Source organism: Oculina patagonica, chromosome 14, assembly GCF_052425735.1.
Source record: "Oculina patagonica isolate OP01 chromosome 14, crgOcupat, whole genome shotgun sequence".
Lineage (NCBI taxonomy): Eukaryota > Metazoa > Cnidaria > Anthozoa > Scleractinia > Oculinidae > Oculina > Oculina patagonica.
Genome location: NC_135771.1, coordinates 21,017,342 through 21,040,445, shown reverse-complemented (window position 1 = coordinate 21,040,445; position 23,104 = coordinate 21,017,342). Strand labels below are relative to the sequence as shown.

The 23,104-nt window shown below is 39.1% G+C and overlaps 1 protein-coding gene across 1 annotated transcript in view; it reads left to right on the top strand.

Annotated features, from left to right (window-relative positions):
* The window catches only part of LOC144638801 (transient receptor potential cation channel subfamily A member 1-like), a 43,210-nt gene extending 29,300 nt beyond the window's left edge, over window positions 1-13,910 (top strand). The window contains exons 21-30 of the mRNA XM_078498060.1: window positions 252-293; window positions 2,239-2,319; window positions 4,084-4,250; window positions 4,801-4,861; window positions 5,639-5,710; window positions 7,332-7,505; window positions 8,178-8,246; window positions 8,688-8,789; window positions 10,633-10,757; window positions 12,528-13,910. Coding sequence (XP_078354186.1) covers window positions 252-293; window positions 2,239-2,319; window positions 4,084-4,250; window positions 4,801-4,861; window positions 5,639-5,710; window positions 7,332-7,505; window positions 8,178-8,246; window positions 8,688-8,789; window positions 10,633-10,757; window positions 12,528-12,657 — 1,023 coding nt within the window. The 3' untranslated portion in view covers window positions 12,658-13,910. The remainder of the gene's footprint in view (window positions 1-251; window positions 294-2,238; window positions 2,320-4,083; window positions 4,251-4,800; window positions 4,862-5,638; window positions 5,711-7,331; window positions 7,506-8,177; window positions 8,247-8,687; window positions 8,790-10,632; window positions 10,758-12,527) is intronic.
* Window positions 13,911-23,104: the final 9,194 nt, after the last annotated feature.

Genomic DNA, 23,104 nt, shown 5'->3' with positions numbered 1-23,104 from the left:
ACCTGGTGTTGGTCCCGTCCCTGCCATTTTTCAGTCATTTTACTGTAACTAAACTCCTTATAAGACGGACACCTCTCTAAGACGGACAGTTGCAGCCGGTCTCGACGGTGTCCATTTTAGAGAGAGTTGAATGTACGTACAAGGTGTTTTTGGAATTATTAAATATTTACTTACGATAACTACTTCATATATCTTTTAAATACTGTTTGGCTAAAATGTAACCGTTTATAATTATTCTCAATTCTTGATAGGAATACATTTTCTTTGACGTCCCGTGTCGATTCAATCATCCGGTAAGACAAATAATGTATTGTGTGACGTACATGCTTGCGACAGTAAGCCTCTCACCTCCCCCACTAGTTATGTACGGTTTATCACGTGAACGAACACGTGAAAAGGGACAGCGCGTCATCCAAACTCAAAAGACACTGGGAAAGAGTAGTAGAGTTCCCTTGTGAGAGACCAGCTAGAAGAGCGCTTCAGTTAGCTTCTTTACGGTTAGCCCTTAATGATTGTAAGGGCAACATGATAGAGCAGTTTTCAATTGAGTGTCGTAAAACCAAAACCAAAGTAATTACTCTGGCCAATTACAAAGGATACAGACAATCCAGTGAACCTCGAAGCATTTGCATGTAGCTGGCACGAAGCGCAGGAAAACGTGCGTGAGCGAGTTACGATTGGTTTAAAGTTTTAGTTCTGATTGGCTGAGAAAGTGGCGCGAGATTTTTTAGCCAATCACTAAGCGTAGCAATACAAAACCAAAGCAAACGCAATTTACCTTTGAAACTCAAGTGAAAACCGCTCTATATACTTTAAAAATTGGTGAATTAGTAGCCAGCGCACCTGTGGTAGCACTGATGGTCCTTGTAATGTGTTTGGCCCTGGTACGACTAAACCCATGTTCATATTACAGTTGTCTTTATTCCTCTTTTTGCTTTGATAGAAATATTTCTAAGTGTGTGGGTGATGCACAGTCCCTAGTCGCATGTCCAAAAAAGAATATAATTTTAAAAAAACGTTTTTACTTTTATGTAATTGTTCGATGATCATGCAAAAAAACCGCGAAGATTATTGAAACATTATACAGTCGAAGCTCTCTGTAACGAACACTCTCGTAAGCGGACAGCTCTACGTACGGCCACCTTGTTTGAAACCCGTTTTAACTCCCATACAAACTCTGTATTTTTATATTCTCTTAGCTCGTAAACGGACATTCCCATAAGCGGCTGCGAACACTTTCAGGGATTACGACTTACACTTTTTCTTTATTTTTAAGCACCTGTTAGCGGACACACCAAAGAAAATCTTATTAACAACCTCTGTATCTTGTTTTTATCGTTTAACTTCACATCACCGTTCGTCACAATGATTTTAAAGTTATTACAGTACCATACTTTCAGTGCTTGTTTTATCGTCATCCGCTTCCGTCTGGTTATTGTTAGCTGGGCATTTCTTGTAAGCGGCCATCTATTCCCTACACCTCTAGTGGCCGCTTATGAGAACCATTCTCGTAAGCGGCCAGCTCCAGTTTCGGACACTTTTTTCTCGTCCCGATAGTGTCCGCTTACGAGAGCTTCGACTGTATCACAGCGCTCTCAGTAATGTAGTTTCTTGGGATTTCGCTTCCGTTTCCACGTCATAACGGTAATTTTTACCCGTCTAGATCAGCTTCTAGTCGTCATCTTGGATTTCAATGCCCGGGAAGATTATAGAGAGGAGTAATGATTACTAAGCAACTGAAAAGTTGTGGCACAGGCTTCCCAAGCTCAATATACGTGGTGTATGGTACAGCTTGTGTATATAGAGAATTGTATGGGAAAGTCACTGATGGTAAACAAATTGTGTAAATAACTATCTCATTTGAAGTAAAGTTTTCCTTTCTCAAATTTGTCGTTTTCTTGTTTCTTGGGCCGATTTTGAAGCCATTCTGGCGCCGTTTAGTGAAGTTATTCGAATTCTCCACCAACGATTTGGAATAACTTCAATAAACGGCGCCAGAATGGCTTCAAATTCGGCGCAAGAGACAAAAAAAAGATAGTTATTTACACATTTTTTTTTTACCATCAGTGACTTTCCCATACAATTCTCTATATACACAGCTTGGGAAACCTGTGGTTGTGGCAGTAGCAAAATTCTTCGTTGTCTCGATACAACAGCAGTTACAAATTGGCTTCACTAGACATAAATACAATCTGGTCAGTTATTCACAGTCTGATAAATATGTTGTGTTTTTTACAGGGCATTCTGACTGTTCAATTTCTAGTCTTGATAATCACGATGATTCACGTGATAAAGGAATTGCTTCAGTTCAAGAAACAGGTTGGTGGGTTTTTTTTACTCAGTAGAAAACCATTTTGACTGCGACTAGCATTACTTACTATGAACCATAAAGTAGACGAAGCTAAAGGCCAGGCAAAAAGAGTAAACATGTTCACAGAAGCATAGCGCGCATGCTTCCCCAGTGTTTTCCAATATACGCGTTTTTCAGGCTTACCTTGGGGCACGTTAGTCCAGTCCCTGAACTCTTTCTTCCGCGCGCCTTTTATAGGGGCTGAACCCAGGCGTACGAAGAGAGAGTCCAGGATAACTTGCATGCGCATGCGCCAGTTTTCCCCCAAAAATTGGGGGAAAAACCATATTTGGCAGCCCTTTTGAAAACGCGCGCGCACAGATGACGAATTCAACTACGCGACCGTGTACTAAAGCAGGGTCACCAGAATAACTTTAAAAAGCCTAGCTTTTCAATCAGTGTCTGCTAAAAGCTAACGGCCAAAACAAAACTCTCTATCCGTCAACTATTCCTAGTATTTTGTAGCTGTTTATTGAATTGGTTTTGGATGCAATTGAGCACAGTTTTTTTTCTTGCATTTATTCGCGCGCTCGGTCGCGTAGTTGAATTCGTCATTTGAGCGAGCCAGTTTTAACCTAACAAGTGACGTCACACTCCTCACTTTTGATTGGTTCGTTCTGAGCATGCGCATGCAAGTTATCCTGGACTCTCTCTTCGCGCTCTTCAACCCCTACTAAAGGGCGAGTGGAAGAGAGAGTTCAGGGACTGGACTAGGGGCACGTGCGAGAGCGTCGACACGGGAGCGGCGAAGCCTTCTCTCCACCAGTCTCCTCCCCACCGTATCGCTTCGCTCGCCAGTCGCGCGTGCCCCAAGGTATATTCGCGCGTGGCCCAAGGTGAGCCTGCTCGTAGGCTAATGTTTTCCCAGTTTTTCCACACGGGAAGTATTGTGAACAGCGTCAGTTTTTGTCTCCAGGAAGCAAAATTTAATTCTACTGTCGTGCAGAAACTTTCCGTGATTCCGCGCGGCATGGAAACATGACAAATCAAAGAAACAATTATCTAAACATGTTTCCGGAAACGTATTCTCACATTTCTCGTTTTGCCGGCGAGGCCGGATCATTAGACTCTTTTCTCTGGGATGCTGGGAGCTTGTTAAAAAGTGCACACAGACTGCTTTCGTGTAAAAATTTTAATTAGATTGTAGATATGCTAAGATAGAAACATTTTTAACCTTTTTCTTACTTACTAAATAGAACGGTTTTCCCTTGAGTGTCGAAAGTAAATTGCGTTTGCTTTGGTTTTGCATTACTTCGCTTAATGATTGGCTTAAAAATCTCTTGCCACTTTTTCAGCCAATCAGGAATAAAACCAAAACCAATCGTGACTCGCTTGCGCACGTTTTCCCGCGCTTCGTGCCAGCTACATGTGTTTGCTTCCAGTTTTGATTGCTTCACTGAATTGTCTGTGTCCTTTGTGATTGGCCAGAGTAATTACTTTGGGTCCTTTGGTTTCGGTTTTACGACACTCAATTGAAAACTGCTCTAGTTCAAAGTTAGCTTTGAACGCTGGCCACGCAGGCTATAGCTAGTTAAAAGTTGTTTCAACTGTTCAATTGTTACGGCTGCCTGGAACAGTGTTCTGTTACCCTATGACGTCACATTTTTTGAAATGCTGCCCAATCATAGACATTTAGCGGGAAAAAGCTTCATTATTAGATCAGTGACTAATAAATGCGCGCGTTTTCGCGAAGAACAGAGAAGTTATAAACTAACAATTGTGTTCTGTTGCAGAGACTGAAATACCTTCTTTCGTTTACTAACTATCTGGACTGGGCAGGGTTTGGCATGGCACTATTCTACATTCTCCCGCCATGTGACTGTAAACTGGGATTAAAGCAGGAAATTGGATCGCTGGCCTTGTTTTTTGGATGGGTCAACCTCATTCTGTTTCTCAGAAGGTAAATTTAGATGTTTAAAGAGCGCATGAACTAGGAGAAACAAGTAGGCATTGTCCACGAGCTAGCGATATATTTTACTCTAATTTTAGAAACTTTAAAAAGCACGATTTTGCAGTCATTTAAGAAGGTACCAGTTTGGTAAATCCTGCTTAAAGTAATTATTTATTCCCCATTCTTATTATTAAGATAGAAAATAACACATCTACTACAAAAGATGTCACTTCTAATGTTACTAAAAAACGTTATTATGAAGATCGCGGGCCAATCGATTTTCAGAAACGGTATTTGTTAAAAAAAAACACTTCAGAGATACTTCACTGTATCCTAGCTAATGGCTTTATTACAGTGGGAAACGAAAATTGGTTTAAGAAATCTAGGGTAAAATTGCATTGTTGACTGTATAGTAAATCCAAACCAATGGGAACAACTTTGGCTCGAGTTTGGAGGTCAGTGAAGTCGGAATTGATTGTATGTCTATATTGTAAGGAACGAAGTGCCAAATACTCGTGCCGAATAATTATAACATGGCATCCTTATTTCTTTCTGACAGGTTTTCATCGTATGGCCAATATATCATCATGTTGACGACGATGTTTGCTACACTGTTTAAAGTGTGTACTGTCTAATTTTTTAGCCTTTTAAATTAAAGCTCTCATCATCATCATAACCTTTATTTAAACACGATAGGGGTTTTAAGCACAATGCTTGTGGGGTCGTGTATTAAACTTAATATTACTAAATACTTATAAACTAATATATTTCTAAATTAATACTAAATACTTATAATTATACTTAATTGGATCGCAAATGCTCTAAAAATAAACAATTACATAACAATCAGTAACATTTAAAGTCATTGTAATATCTGGGGAGCGACTGAATTGACTGAGCATTGAAATTAAGCTCCAATTATATAATAATCATTTTTCACTTTTCGATAGAAAACCGAAAATTGGGATACGTATTATACGACGAAACAGCATTCCATAGGATGGCCCCTCTATGTCCAATTGATTTCTTTTACAAAATAAGCTCTTTCACACAAAATAATGCCATTTCTCTTCCACAGGAGCAAGACCCTTGCTAAATATTTTTCTATACCTATATCGAAAGAAAAAAACATACAGATTGACAAAAGTGCTAGGAGGATTGAGAATCTGTTGACTCTGTTGCATCGCAGTACCGTACCGTTTTTGTACCGGTACAGAAACTGGATCAAATGACCAAGCCATTCTCGTCCCCATAGCCCTTTCGTTTCTCATTGCTTGCTTCTTTTGCAAGCTCTGTCAGCGAGAAAACCACAATATTTGTGTTCCTCTTCTCCTCCTCTCCTCAATGTTTCCTTCTCTGTACGATGACGCGAAATTGAAATTGTTTCCTTTTTTAAGGTCCTGTTGCTGTTTTTCATGTTCGTCATGGCATTTAGCAGCACTTTTTATCTGCTCTTAGATGAGGAGACGGTGAGACTTAGTCCATAATTAGTCCAAGTCCATACGCAATCATTCATGTAATTTTAATTCTTAATTGTCTTATTATATTTAATCAGTTGTACATAGTTTTATCTCAATCTATTTTTAAAGTTTTTAACATTGTTATATTTCCGTTATTGTTGTATTTTTGTGAGGGCCACAAGTTTATCAGTTTGATTACTTACTTACTTACTATGCTTATGAAGGTGATAGCTTTACACTTAAGGTATCACGGAAGGAAAATTGGCGTTTTCGTTCCAAGTGAAATTGTGTGCAAACCATCAATGGTAACGCCAATAAAGTATATATTTTCTGAAAGCTTATTGAATAAAGATTGAAATTGTGGATTTTGTTTACTTCATATAGACCATAATAAGCAACGTCAGCATTTTGTTTGCAATTATGATGTTGCGCAACTTTAGGTTTATTTGAGAACACTTTTACATGAGAGCCAAAACTTTTATGTGGAATTTGATCTACATATATTGGTCTAAAAAACGGTGTCTCAGATTTTTCTTTTCTTGCTCCATTATTTTTTTATGATTTTTTAATCGTAAAAAAGCCCTAAAAATGCCATTTTAAAGTTTAAAAATTTATAAAAAAATAATGGAGCAAGAAAAGAAAAATCTGAGACACCGTTTTTTAGACCAGTATATGTAGATCAAATTCCACATAAAAGTTTTGGCTCTCGTGTAAATGTGTTCTCAAATAAACCTAAAGATGCGCAACATCATATTTGCAAACAAAATGCTGACGTTGCTTATTATGGTCTATATGATCAAAACAAAATCAAAAATTACAATCTTTATTCAATAAGCTTTCAGAAAATATATACTTTATTGGGTTACCACTGATGGTTTGCACACAATTTCACTTGGAACGAAAACGCCAATTTTCCTTCCGTGATACCTTAACTCCTAAGAACGATTTGATCAGCATCTGTGAGAAAAGACTGCGTTAAGAAAAATATAGAAATAGTCAACGACGTTTCAACTTTCAAGTTAACTCTAACATTGTCAGTTCAAAGAACAAGTTCGAATTACAAGTTATAAACACGAGAGAAGTCAAAGTATATAAGTACGTTCTGCGCATGAAAAAAGTTACCCAGTCCCCCATTGTACTTCCTCTTTTTTCCTCATAAAATGTTCTGCAATTTTCCTCCAAAATGTTCTGCAATTGGTATAGGATTAAATGGAGCCGAAACAAATTGTGGAATTGCACGCATTTTAGGCATCCTACTGATCAATGGTTACGGCAATTATATATTTTCAGGATCGCCATTACGTTCATGGTCTGTCCCCTAAGAATTTGTGACATAAAGGAATTGGAGTACTGTAACCATTCTGGAGGTGTGCTAGCCCATCTAAGGTTACCCCTTCCCCCTCCCCCCTCCAGTAATTTGTAAGGTTGACCTTATGGTACATTATTACCCATCTAAACACCTGGGTGGAGAGATCTAGAGGCACCAAAGTGTCTTGCCTAAGAACACAACACTCCGGGCAAACTGCTCGAACACGGATCGTTCGATCCAGAGTCAAGCGTGCTAACCATTAGGCCACATAGTTATTTATTAAGACCAGTCAGTTACATATTGCTGTTGTTTTACTGTCAGGAGCCGTACGCCACTTTTCCGTATTCCATGATGACCGTATTTGTGATGACACTTGGTGAACTCAACTACTCTGACATCTTTATGCCGTGGGACAAACTGGAATACGCTACCCTGACGAACATACTGTTCTTTTTGTTTGTGCTGGGAATGCCCATCATTCTTATGAACATGTTGGTGAGTAGCTACACAACTCAAGATCCGAGAATACGAGCAAGGGGAGTAGAAAATAATAAAACCATGATTTAACAGCCCACAAAACAAAGCCTTATGATAAATAACTCTCTCCTTACCCCCACCCACCCACCCCTAAAAAAAGACAAAGGAATGCCCCAATAACATAAATTTTTTATAATTAAAAGAACTACCTGAACGAACGCGACATTCACTTTAAAATATATCATCCCTAAAAATATCGATATTGCCCGTTCTGTTTCTAAAATTATACTTTGTACCTCCCCGATAGTTTTATTCTCGAGTATTTTCCCCGCTCTGACACCAACATAAACCCAAAATTTTAAAATGTTCAAAATAGGTTAGTATGAATGTTGAACGTAACGTTCAAAACACCTGTTATAAACCTAAGGGGCAAGCTGAATGTTTTGCGAAAATAAATTTAGCTGCTTCCATAAGCTAGTAAAAAGAATGCAGTTGCTAACTGCCTTTATATTTCGAATAAAAACTCCATAGAGTTATAGTACTTTTGCCACTTAATGCCTCATGCCTTGGGCAATCTTAGCGAAAATACGGGGGAAGGATTCATCAATATTCAGTAATTAAAACTGATTCTTTCAATAATATTGTTTCAATTTCTGGTTTCTTTTCTTGATTTGTTTGTGTGACTTTTAGGTCGGTCTCGCAGTGGGAGATATTGAAAAGATTCAAGTTAATGCCTTGATTGATCGCTATGTGATGCAGGTAATAATAACAAAACAATTATGAACATAATTCCTGGTAATAAAATCTTTCAAAGTTAAACGACATAGAGCGGAACCCCGTCAAATAATGGTAGGTAGGTAAAGTCTGCGTCGAGTCTAGTGGCCCATACAGGCCGGAGCTTATCCCGGTTTCTGTAGCATAAATTAAAGCGACTAGGAGTATTAGCTAGTATTTTAACCCCCCTCCCCCCGATGGGATTCTTGTCCATCACAGGGTTATCCCTAGTCCCCGGTACCCATTTTTAAACCTGGGTGGAGAGAGGAACTATGAGAGTAAAGTGTCTTACCCAAGAACACAATGACCCCGGCCAGCGCTCGAACCCAGAAAATAGTTGTCGCGTTACTCGTACTAACGAGATGATCAGGTTATTAAATTAGTTAATTATAGCTCTAACTTAATTTATGCTTTTTTAATTTTCAGGTTGAGTTGGTATTGGAGATGGAGGAAACAGTTCCTGAATCAATTGCTAAGCGTGCTCATGTCAAAAAACATGTTGAATATCCAAACAAAGATGAATCCAAGGTATTTTAACTTAGTTAAAATCATCTTATCCTTACAAAGGTTTTACAACAACATTTAAGAATTTTCATCAGAGAATACAGTCAACTCTCTCTTACGGACACCTCTTTAAGACGGACAACTGGTGTTGGTCCCTGCCGTTTTTCAGTCATTTTACTGTAACTAAACTCCCTATATATAAGACGGACAGCTCTCTATAAGGCGGACAGTAAGAGCCGGTACCGACGGTGTCCGATTTATAGAGAGTTGACTGTACTTTCAAATGCAGAGTGGCAGGTAAGTTATTAAAACAAAGTCGTTAGAGCAGTTTTCAATAAGTGTCACCAAACCAAAAGCAAAGTTCTCACTCTGGCCAATCACAAAGTACACAGACAATCAAGTAAACCAATCAAACTCGAAGCAAATAAATGTAGCTGTTTTGAGGCGAGGGAAAATGTCGGGGGGAAGGGGGGTTAACCGATTACTAAGCGTGGCTGAGTGCTAAACCAAAGCAAATACCAATTGTCTTCTACGCCCAAGAAAAATCACACTAATTAATTCCGCATACCAGTCGGATTCCCTGACTGCAACTAAGTATCTGAGGCGAGCAAGGCCATTACAACATACGACCATCAGTAGAGTCGAAAGCGTCAAGTGTGAAAGGTTTTTAGCTCGGACATACTGTAGTAGGTCACTGTATGCAGTTTGGCACGAACATGTATCAAAGAAAAACAATTGCAACAGTTTGTTTCTAATTAACCATAACATTATGGGATCATGAATTCTAAGGGGTCATTGTTAAAGGCGGGTAGGTACAAAACGTGGGGTAGGCCATGGCCTTGCCTGGGGTGGTTAATTTTCTAAAATGAACAAAAATAAGGATTTTTAAATTCACCATTTAAGAGAAAATTCAAATTCCCGACTCCCGGCTTATGTAACTACTAATGGCTGCATGAATGACCAGAAAAATGCATTTATGTTTATTTTGTCGACTATAGCTATTTCCACGGTGCGTTTAAAATGTCCAATTTGTACTACATTTGTCACATCGCGACAAACCATTCGCACTTTTAGAGTGTTGGTAATAACATAAAATTGATCTAAATAAGCTTAAATAGAAAATGTGTTCCCAGTTACATTTTATAAACAATGTAAGGAATCGTTTTATGGCGTGAAAAACAAACAAGGATCAAAAACCCACCAGTGACTTCAAAAAACGATTTCAAATCATTAGTTCTCTAACTTACGCCTTAGCAAAATCATGCGCGTATACTTTTGAACTTGCAGCGATTCACACGCGCCCCTCAGTTTGTTCAACAATTTCGCGTTATTAGCAGTCGCGTAAAAAAATGTACGATAGTATAGCCAATCAAATCCAAGCATTTACATTATAAAACTTGTATTAAGCCCTGGTCAAACGGTAACGCAAGTGAACGCAAGAAGTCGCAAGTTCAACTTGCGTACATACTTGCATTGGGTGGCCAAACGGACACGTAAGCTTAGTCACAAGTGCACGCAAGTTTGCAAAAAAGTCATTTAAAATGCTACGAGGTGCAATTTAGTATTTGAAGTAAACCGCAAAAAATACGTTGACTTGCGATGGGTGGCCAAACGGCGAAAAAATTGCGTTAACTTAAGTGCAAATTTGATCTCGACCAAAGTGAACGCAAGTCAACGCGAGTGTACGTAAGTCAGCGCAAGTGCACGCAAGTCCTGGCCAAACGGCAACGCAAGTAGACGCAAGTTTTCAACTTGCGTCTACTTGCGTTGCCGTTTGGTAAGGGCTTTATTCTACTAAATTTTCGTTTTAGCCCTAAATACAGCATTGAAATAACCTAAGAAAAGGTTTTAATTCTGTGATTATTAGTTCTATGAGCAGCTTTTGGGATTTAGCCGACCAGTAGAGGAGGAAGAAGAGAAAGTTGAGACTCCCCCAGAGCTCCCCCCTGAATTTCAACCACTGTTGGAGAGAATGGACGAGCAGGAGAATAGGTACGAGCGTGTCCTTTTTTAATCGAATCACAATGTTTAGGCCATCCCAATAAAATGTTTCGTTTCCCATCGCCCGACCGACCCATTTTTTTTTCGAAATGTAAAAAAATTCCAGATTCACTAGTCAAAGAGGCAAGTACTTTAATTTACAAGCACATGATCTTGTTTTAACAACAATTGGTATGATGTGATGCCCTTGTCTTTAATTAACATCGATACTCAGTTTTTCAAAGGCTGTTTCGTGCCAAGGGCATTAACGATTGTTCCAACATTCTCAGCGAGATCGACTGAAACAAAATCTTTCGGTTCTGCATCTCCTGGCTTCTTAAATAAACCCAGATCCCTTAAAGTGTTCACCAACACAAGAGACGGGGCGATGGGAAACGAAACATTTTATTGGGATGGACTTAAAAAAATACGTAAGCCAAACAAATTGTATTTATTTCAATTACAGTTACGCGATAATTATCACTGACTGTAGATATTTTTCCTATTTACCGGCGATAAATTTAAGTGTGTTGTAGAAATTAATCGGAGGGTTATAAAATAAAGAAACTCCTTTTTTGGCTTGCTGGTGTATTGGAGGATGATGGCCTTGACTTAAAGAATGTCCTCACGGTTGCCCTCGAAGCTTCGCGTTTTTGCCCACTGTTCATTTTTCTGACAATCGTTTAGCCTCGGGCATTATCCTCCAATATACAAGCCGCCTGAAAGGGATTATGTACTAATTACTCAACTTATTCTGGGGCAAAAAAAAGTAAAGTAAAGTAAAAACTTTGTTTCAGTGTCTATGTGTTAAGCCCTTATGGGCTTATTGGAGACAACAATTAAAATCAAAAACTATTTATTTAATAATACTAAGCCTAAAGTTATTTAAAATACTTAACTAAAAACTAAAAATATTCACAATATCTTCTAAGCGCTACAGAGCTGGCAGCAACTACTATTGTTCTCTACGTAGTCCAATAGATTGAGTTTTCTAATTTTTGTTCTGAAGGTAGCCACAGTCGGCGAGTTTTTCGGGTCTTTGCTTAGTTTTGACCATAGGAATGGTCCAAGATATCTGATACAATGTTTCCCGTTGCGTTTAGTATCAAAGTAACTTCGCCTTTACCACAACCTCGTTCCCAGGGTCTCTACCCTGGAAACGAGGTTGGCCTTCACCACAGTCTCCACAGTGTCTCCTCTTTAATGAGATTTGGTTTAAGCGCAACTGTAAAAGCCCAGGCGCCTTGCTGTTTCCTTTCGCGTCCTAAACGATTAATGACGTTTCAGTAGTATTATTTGAACTTCGTCCATATCTCGCTCAAACAACTGCCACATTTGTGTATTATATTAGTAAATGGTTAAAACGTGACAAATTAAAGGTTAAACGAATGGACAACCAAAATAAAACTTCCCCAATTATTCTATGAGCGTACGTTGGATATGAGTTGGCTATAACTATCTCATATCCAATTAATGCAATTGCAACAAGCGCGAATGGAATAATTGCTTTATTTAAACACCCAAACAATTCCAATATTTGAGTTCTCTGGCTGTTCTCACTGACGCGTATACCTACCATGTTATTTTGTGGTCCATGGTATTATAAGCTCATACTGCCATGGCCTGTAAACCAAACAAAACTCAAAAATTGCAATATGCCATGTCTAGATTTTAATAATACCTATGATATACAAGAGATATGAAACAGAAAATTCATTTGAAAATACACCTGGCTAAAAGTTACAAAGAATAACTTAAATTTTATTTCGTTTTGTATTGCAGAATCAAAGGGATATACGAGCTGTTAGGAGAGCAATCCAAACTTCTCAAATCCATTACGAAACAGAATGAACGACAGGAGGAACCTCGTCAGCCACAAAGAAAAATCTCAACACGGATGCCCCCTTACTAGTTTTAGTCAGCTTATTAGAGCGATTATTTCACTTGAGTGTCAAACGTAATTCGCGTTTGCTTTGGTTTTGCATTGCTACGCTCAGTGATTGGTTTAAAAAACTAGCGACTTTCTTAGCCAATCAGAGCTCAAACCAAAGCCAAACGTGATTCACTCGCGCACGTTTTCCCGCGCTTCACGCCGGCTACTTGTTTTTGCTCCAAGTTTTGATTGGTTAACTGGATTATCTGTGTCCTTTGTGATTGGCTGAAGTGATAAATTTCGCTCTGGTTTTACGACACTCAATTGAAAACTGCCCTAAGTCCCTTTTCTATTGTCAATATCCTTAGCGTACATGTAATTTAGCCTGGAAGAAGGGCACACATTGTTGCCAATCTCAGACTATTGTTACTTAAACAACATTCAAGCAACCAAGATCAACCTTCTTGACTTGAGTTAAACAGCATCAGGAATCATTTTGCTCTGTCAATGTTTTGGTAACTTGACCATACGATTTTAAAGGAGCTACAACGTACGAATCGATATGTTATCAAGTTTGTCATTCGTTATCTGTCTTAATCTTCGTCAGCCGAAACCATCCTCCTTCTACATTAGAAAACTACTATTTTGAGGTTTCCTTCAATTTGAGATACCATATCATAGCTCCTTTAAAGCTTGATTTATCGAAATTTCGTAGCTTTTAAAGTGTTGCAATTGCATTTTACAGCTTCAATTCGCTTTTTAATTTTGGACGTTTTGTATCATTTATAATCCATGAAGCACACCTTTTTAAGTGTATGACGTCATTGTGGTATGATATGACGTCATAATTGGCACGTGATAGCTACTAAGATAAAAATTTGTTTATGGTTTGTACATGCAGCATATAAGATTTTTACTATTATAGGTGAAAACTTTTGAAGATCGATTGGCCATAGAAAAAACCCCAGATTAAACCCATGCTATTCTACTGTTATTGATCTTTTTGAATAATTTTCTTCCTTCTTCGTATTCAGCTTCTTTTCAATCTTTATATAATTTGGGCGTATTGAGCTTTTCGATAATTTTAGTTGCTTTAGTTAATAGCATTTCTCCTTTCAAAACTTTTACAATCTTACAGGAGCCTGGATCTTAGCATAAACTAGCAATGTAACCACAGGTAGCTCATTGTTGTTTGTCCGTTTATTACAACAGCCAACCACTTTAAAGTTTAAAATAAATAGAACGAGATATAGAAGTGTTCTTGAATAAAAAGATTGCTCTTCTCTTCCAAATTGGGCGTTTCTGTCATCCTTTAAAACCAGGGTCTTTTTAAAGCGCAGTTAACTGACAGGGGAGGGGAGAGGGCATGAGCGAGTGCCCCACCCTACTACCGCCACCTCTTCTTTCGATCCATATTCAAGAAGGGGGGAGGAACAGGAAGATAAATCTCCCTCCTTCCTACTTTTTGCGCCAATTTCTCCCTCCTCCCTACTTTTTGAGCTAAAATTTAATTTCTCGCTCTTACCTATTTTTTGTCAAAATTTCTCCCTCCTCCCTAATTTTTTGGCCATTTCTCCCTCCTCCCTAATTTTTTGGCCATTTCTCCCTCCTCCCTAATTTTTTGGCCATTTCTCCCTCCTCCCTATTCTGCAACCCCCCCCCCCCTTCTTCAAGGGGTTTGATTTGACATTTGCAAACTGTAGACTCGTGGCCTCACCTACTTACACGTGCACAATTGCCAGACAAACTCCCATTTTCGCAAAAATATTTAACTATGAATCATACAAAAGATGGATTTTGGTTAATGACCACCTCGCCATAAATTCCCATTTTCAAGCTGGGGACCCCTATTGTTTTAATATTATCGCAAATATTAGAGGAATTGGTTTTGGGGGAATCCCCATTTAAGCGAAATATCAATCCATTAATATTTAAACAATAGGAATTGGATGATGAACTATCGCGTTAGAGAGGGTACGCATACACATATTTCTGGCAAATTCTCCTTTCGGAAGAGTTTTTTAGGCTTAAGTAAAAACTAGGTGAAACCTATTGTTTCAATGAAATCACTATCGCGTATGCAAATCGCCATTTTAGCGCAAATATGAAGCCATGAATTTATTAATGAGCTACAGAGTACCGACCTAAATTTAGCACCAAATTAATTTGGAGGAAAAGTGAAAACACATCGATCAATCGCTCCTCCGCAGGTAGTCAATTTTTCAACCCGCCTCCACCCCGAAGAGTACGCGCGTTCCCCTCCCCTCACTCCCGCCATCCCCCCCCCCCCCCCATTCCCCAAACCGACCCATGACCGCGTGAAGTACTGGCGCCTAGGCAAGCAGAAAAGAAAGATGGCGGACATTTTGAAAAACGACTAGCCATTAATTACAGGAATGGCTCCGAGCCCTTTTGAGAGAAACCGCTGACCATTCACCACACCGTTTATTACCCAATCGCTAATTAACATAAACAATCACTAACCAACATACGCCATTCACTATCACTCACCTACATACACCGCCCTTCACCCTCATACACCTCCATACAATTTTATACACCGTAATTTACACCTCCATACACCCTCATGCATCTTCATTCACCCTCATACACCTTCATTCACCTTCAAACATTCTCATTCACCCTCATACACCTTCCTACACCTTCCTACACCCTCATAAACCTTCATACATCTTCATTCACCTTCATACACCCACGTTCACCTTCATTCACATTCACCTTCATACACCTTCAGACACCTTCATTCACCTTCATACACCTTCATACACCTTCATTCACCTTCATACACCTTCATTCACCTTCATTCACCTTCATACATGTTCATTCACCTTCATACACCTTCAGACACCTTCATTCACCTTCATACATCTTAATTCACCTTCATACACCTTCATACACCGTCATTCACCTTCATTCACCTTCATACACCTTCATACACATTCATACACCTTCATTCAACTTCATTCACCTTCATTCACCTTCATACACCTTCATACATCCTCATTCGCCTTCATACACTTTCATTCATCTTCATTCATCTTCATTCATCTTCATTCACCTTCATACACCCTCATACACCTTCATTCACCTTCACTCACCTTCATACACCTTCATACAGCCTCATTCGCCTTCATACACTTTCATTCATCTTCATTCATCTTCATTCACCTTCATACATCCTCATTCACCTTCATACACCTTCATACACCTTCATTCACCTTCATACACCTTCATATATCCTCATTCACCTTCAATCACCTTCATACACCTTCATTCACCTTCATACACCTTCATACACATTCATACACCTTCATTTAACTTCATTCACCTTCATTCACCTTCATACACCTTCATACACCCTCATACTCCTTCATTCACCTTCATTCACCTTCATACACTTTCATTCACCTTCATTCACCTTCATACACCCTCATACTCCTTCATACACCTTCATTCACCCTCATACTCCTTCATTCACCTTCATACACCTTCCTACACCTTCATTCACCTTCATTCACCTTCATACACCTTCATTCACCCTCATACTCCTTCATTCACCCTCATACTCCTTCATTCACCTTCATTCACCTTCATACACCTTCATACACCTTCATTCACCTTCATTCACCTTCATACACCTTCATTCACCCTCATACTCCTTCATTCACCTTCATTCACCTTCATACACTTTCATTCACCCTCATACTCCTTCATTCACCTTCATTCACCTTCATACACCTTCATTCACCTTCATACACCTTCATACACATTCATACACCTTCATTCAACTTCATTCACCTTCATTCACCTTCATACACCTTCATACATCCTCATTCGCCTTCATACACTTTCATTCATCTTCATTCATCTTCATTCACCTTCATACACCCTCATACACCTTCATTCACCTTCATTCACCTTCATACACCTTCATACATCCTCATTCACCTTCATACACCTTCACACACCTTCATTCACCTTCATACACCTTCATACATCCTCATTCACCTTCAATCACCTTCATACACCTTCATTCACCTTCATACACCTTCATACACAATCATACACCTTCATTCAACTTCATTCACCTTCATTCACCTTCATACATCTTCATACACCTTCATTCACCTTAATACACCTTCATACACCTTCATTCACCTTCATTCACCTTTATACACATTCATACACCTTCATACACCATCATACTCCTTCATTCACCTTCATTCACCTTCATACACCTTCATTCATCTACATTCACCTTCATTCACCTTCATACTCCTTCATTCACCTTCATACATCTTCATTCACCTTCATTCACCTTCATACACCTTCATTCATCCTCATACTCCTTCATACACCTTCATACATCTTCATTCACCTTCATTCATCCTCATACTCCTTCATTCACCTTCATTCATCCTCATACTCCTTCATTCACCTTCATTCATCCTCATACTCCTTCATACACCTTCATTCATCCTCATACTCCTTCATACACCTTCATTTATCCTCATACTCCTTCATTCACCTTCATTCACCTTCATTCACCCTCGTACTCCTTCATTTACCTTCATTCACCTTCATTCATCCTCATACTCCTTCATTCATCTTCATTCACCTTCATTCATCCTCATACTCCTTCATTCATCTTCATTCACCTTCATTCATCCTCATACTCCTTCATTCACCTTCATTCACCTTCATACACTTTCATTCACCTTCATTCACCTTCATACACCCTCATACTCCTTCATACACCTTCATACACCTTCATTCACCCTCATACTCCTTCATTCACCTTCATACACCTTCATACACCTTCATACACCTTCATTCACCTTCATTCACCTTCATACACCTTCATTCACCCTCATACTCCTTCATTCACCTTCATTCACCTTCATACACCTTCATTCACCCTCATACTCCTTCATTCACCTTCATTCACCTTCATTCACCTTCTTTACACCTTCATACACCTTCATTCACCTTCATACACTTTCATTCATCCTCATACTCCTTCATTCACCTTCATTGACCTTCATTCACCTTCATTCACCTTCATACACCTTCATACACCTTCATTCTCCTTCATACACCTTCATTCATCCTCATACTCCTTCATTGACCTTCATTGACCTTCATTCACCTTCATTCACCTTCATACACCTTCATTCACCCTCATACTCCTTCATTCACCTTCATTCACCTTCATTCACCTTCTTTACACCTTCATACACCTTCATTCACCTTCATACACCTTCATTCATCCTCATACTCCTTCATTCACCTTCATTGACCTTCATTCACCTTCATTCACCTTCATACACCTTCATACACCTTCATTCTCCTTCATACACCTTCATTCATCCTCATACTCCTTCATTGACCTTCATTGACCTTCATTGACCTTCATTCACCTTCATTCACCTTCATACACCTTCATTCACCTTCATACACCTTCATACACCTTCATTCATCCTCATACTCCTTCATTCACCTTCATTCATCCTCATAATCCTTCATTCACCTTCATACACCCTCGTACACCTTCATACGCACCCACCCCTGAAAAATCCTGGTTACGGGCCTGGATGGAGAGCATAAAGGAGTCTTCCATCTGAGTTGGAATTTGAAGGCATTGTCTGGCAACCCTCGAATTCGGAAAGTTAAGTAAGTGAAGCCAGAACTTGAGTATATTAGAGAGAATAATTAGTTTGAGAGGAACTGGAAGTCTTCCAGTTTCGATAGGGTCTTTCTCCCATTTGTTAAGATTGAGGCTGTCATATGCTCCACATATTTCTGAACCGTATAAAAGGAACTGGGAGAAAGTTAGCATTAAATAAGAAATTAAATTTTGATATATTTATAGAGCTTGATGAATTCAATATACCTTTTGAATGCAAACACTGAATGTCTAGATTCTTCAACTAAATTCGTTTTAGAGTAGAGACTAGAGGAGAAACTCTCATTCGAGTTTAATATTGTCCCCACGTAGGTGTAATCTGAACTATGAAAGATTTTATTTCCATTTAAAAAGAAAAAGTATTTTTTCCAGGTGCTTTTACGTTTCTGCTTTTGAAAAATTTTCAACATCCATTTTTGTACGTAGTTTTGGAGTGTGTCGGTTTGCTTTTGAAGAGCTGAAGGTTTTTGCGATATAAGGACATCTGCATAAAATAAACAATTAAGTGGAAGCCCGTTTGGCAGGGTAATTGCGTTACGAGAGCTATCTAGAGTAAAATCGAAGTAAAAGGAAAATGGTTTTAATATAGATTGAATAGTGGAGGAGAGAGAATACAACCTTGTCTTACATACACCCCTGTTGTAATTAAAGAATTGGGTCTTACACGATTTCCGCACTTTATGGCGCATTTGGTTGTAGAGTACACGTCTTATATAAGTTGACAAAAGTGCCCACCTAGTTTATAATATAGAATTAAAAAAACGGGCGTTTGTGTCGTATTTTCCCAAAAACGCGGTTTTTAACCGTAAAAGTGTTCTTTTTTTCGTGCTATGATCTTCAATTACTTAAACTTTGCTCGAAAAGCAATTTTTCACACTGCAGGAACACTTTGATAAAGATTCCATGTAAGAGTAAAAATATACATGCGCATTGCCCCTTTTGCTTCCGTTTTCGTTACTTTCTACTCTTCATATCCTTTCTCTTGGCCTAAAAAGTTTTGACGTAATCATTGGAAAACCGTGAAAAGGGGACCTTGCCTGTTTAAGCAACGATTTTGCACCAAAAACGGATCGTGTTTTTCTTGGATCAGCACTGTCAGAATGCAACCGATAGTTTTTCTTTGCTGCTCTTCACTGAAATGATTGGCTTCAGACAACGTTATTTTTCTTGGTCAGGAATGCCTGTTTATTGAATGATGTTTAATAGTAATAGGGATAATTGTTTTAACTGCGTTTCTGGGCTTTCTCGTTATTAAAAAAAATCGCGAAGTGACGCGAACAATAAGTGTCGCGAACATAACATGACGCGGAAATTAAGTGACTCGCATCATGTCAATTTTCAAGGAAGAACAAGTTTAGTACCACTGAAGGAAAGAATTTTTAATGTGCATGGATGATCTCGTCACAACTGACCCTGGAACAATAAACAATAACCCATGCACGTACAAGTATGACCTACTTGAAGACATTGTGAGAACCCGGGGGGGGGGGGGTACTCAAAAAAGTTTGATACGGGGAGGCTCTGCCCCAAGTTCTAACCCCTTACCCTTTTATATACCATTTTTGACAAAAATTGTACCCCTTTCGTATACCTTTAACTGAAAAAGGTACCCATTTCATATACCTAAGAGACATGGCGTGGACTTGAAATAGGACGTTTTCTTGTCATTTTTATGTAGCGCTTAATAAATTAAAATAATACAGCCATAAATTGCGTCTGTTTGAAATATTTTAAATAAAGGCCCTTTTAAATAGCCAAATGACAGATTTCCATACCCTTTCATATACTTAAACTCGTGAAATCCCTACCCTTTTTATATACCTGAAGCCTGAAGAAGGTACCCCTTTCGGGCGGAGCCTCCCCGTAGAGGCCATTATAGGGTGTGAGAATTTAACTGCTCTGTTGCTGAGGTTTAGTCCTTCCCTTTGCGTTTTTGTTAATTTAGACGTTATTGTTCCTTTGAAGAAGTCGTTTTATTTAATTATTAATATTGCCAAGGGAATGTAAATTGTGTCCTACTCAAAAACGCGAAAATGAAGTGATTCAAAATACAAAATTTTCGAAAAATCGCGAAATATGCGCACCTCACAATCGCTAAATTGACGTGTCGTGAAAATTTCATGTAATGAGGTACCCCTTTTGTCTTTCTATTTTTAGTCTTTCCGTTGTCACTGTGTAAGTGTAAAGCAGTATGTTTACTTATGTTTTTGTATTTTTAACTAGTTGTTCGTTACTGCCTATTTTGTTTTAACTAGGAAAATTTGTAGTTTGTCTTTTTCGCCAATTTTTGCTGATTTTTCCCAGTGTTTTTCTGACATCTTTTTCTCAACTTCGTGCGCGACTTGATTACTCATGTTTTTGCTCCAATTTTATGAAACAGTCCTTTAAATTGGCTTGCACGAAGCGAAAGTCTGTTTTTAAACAACCTAATGCAAATACCTTGGGTGAACGAACTTGTCAAAATTCTTGGGAATTACTTCAGGATTTCAATTTTCGAACTGTGTTGTAATAACAATCGCCAACAACTTGACAACATCGTCCAAATCTTAGAAAAACTAGAGCGCAAAACTCATATCCCGAACTTTTCTCTGGACAGCTTTCATGGAAATAATTTTGATCAGGATCCAGTTGTTTGGTTAGATGAATTTGATCGTTTTTCATTTCTTAACCGCTGGTCACTTACAGATAAACTTACTGTTTTGCCACTTTATTTAAATGGCGTCTCTAAAACCTGGTTTTCTAACCTGTCTACTGAAACAAAGAATAATTATGAGCTATTTACTGAAGCCTTTCTTGCTCGTTTTAATTCTGACGCAGTAAAATTGTTTATTTGGCAACGACTACGAAATCGCAAACAAAAAGAATCAGAGTCTGTTGACCAATACGCTTCTGATATTTTACAAATTTTTACATCTAAGTGACGTTAAGGCTATGCGACATTTTATCAATGGTTTACTGCCTGATTTGCAAAATTATGTTCTTTTGAAACAGCCAATTTCATTTGCATCAGCTGAGGCAGAGGCCCGGCTCAAACAAATGGTAAATATTTGCTATTCTTCGCCAGCTGATCCATTTGTGACTTTCGCATATTTTGCTAAACACGTAGCTGACCCGATTCTCACAGTAAGAACTGAGACACATGAAAATCAGGACAAAATTCCAGACCAAGATTTGCGCTGTGATCCCAATTCACGCCGACGATTGCAATCTCATTATTACGGAGGAAAACACAAACGTTTCAATGACAAATCTTTACTTAACTATTGTCAACAGCCTAGTACGGAAGACTGAAACGGGCCCTTCCGTGTCGAGGTTCGGTTGGGCCTAGTGACATATTTTATTCTCCTCGTACCCTTCCATCAATAACCAATTCTGCTATCAGAGATATTGATACAAATAGCGCTATTCAACCTCCAAAATCTGCAAGAAATATTAGGAATTTCAAACCTTCACATTTTTCGCATGTTGATTTGTCAGAACATGGTTATTTCACAGATTTGTCTTCTAGTGCACAAGATAACGGCCGATCTCAATAAGTTTGAAACACTAGGCAGAGGCGGATCCAGGGGAGGGGTTGAGGGGGTTGCAACCCCCCCCCCCCTTTGAGCAGCATTTGTTTTATTTGTTTGGATCTTCATAAAAATAATAGAACAAAATTGTTTCATACGTAGTTGTGTCACTTCCACTAATAATTGACTGATTGTCAAGTTAAGAAAAGATAGGGTATATTTCGCGACAGTTCAATATGAGCAACAACTAGAATACCATCGGTTCTCGAGCAATTCTTTAAAAAAGTGCCTCTATTGTGTCGTAGCAAGGGGATGGGCCGGGGCGGGGGGGGGGGGGGGGGGGCGTGCCCTCCAGTTTTTTTTTCCCAAAAAGTAAAATCAGACCTGTATAAAAGGTTGAAAATAAAAATTCTATAGCCGTGTACGGGGATACTGACCTGCAGCAGTACAAGCTAGAAGCCCAGCCCTGCTTCCAGAAATAGTGCAGGCAATGGGGTACGACACCTCCCGATTCGACATCGCTGATCTGCTGGACTTTTTTCAGTCACTCAGAAATGCTCGCAAACTCCTACTGAGTGAGATTTGCACCCTTGATAAGCTTATGCTTGTCATGCCAGCTACCAATGCCGTCAGCGAGCGCTCCAAGGGAGAGGGCAGGCTCAACCACCTCATGCTTCTGCATGTCCACAAGGAATTGGCAGATGCTATTTGTCGACCTGCCGATGAAGTCTATGTTTGCCTCTCAGACAGTTTAAAAACTACGAACTTACTAAGATGACTCTGAAAGGTGAAACATTTGCTGGTTTCAAGATACAGAGACAGTCGGTTTTCTATTTTGTAATTGACGTTGCAAGTGTTATACTCTCTTCAATGTGCATTGGTTTGCTGAGACGGTGTACGAAGTAAATAATTCGCGATATGCGTGAATCACAAATAGCTCTTGGAGAATGCTGGAAATAGCGTTTCTAAGCCTCTAGATTTCAAAATTTTCTGGGGGGCATGCCCCCAAACCCCCTAGCGGCTCGCGCTTCCGGCGCTCGCGTCCCCCTCCACTTATTTTATTCTTGCTACGGCACTGTGAGTGGTGGGTAAATCGTTTCTTTAGTTTCCGAAGATGGCAAACTTATTGGCAGTTAGCAAAGAATGAGCTTCCAAGCAATCTTCTGCTAGCACTTGATATCTGTGACGAGAATGCTTCTTCAAACATCCATCGTCTTCTCCTCATCGTATGCATCCTACCAGTCAGTAGTGCGGAAGCTGAGTGGTCTTT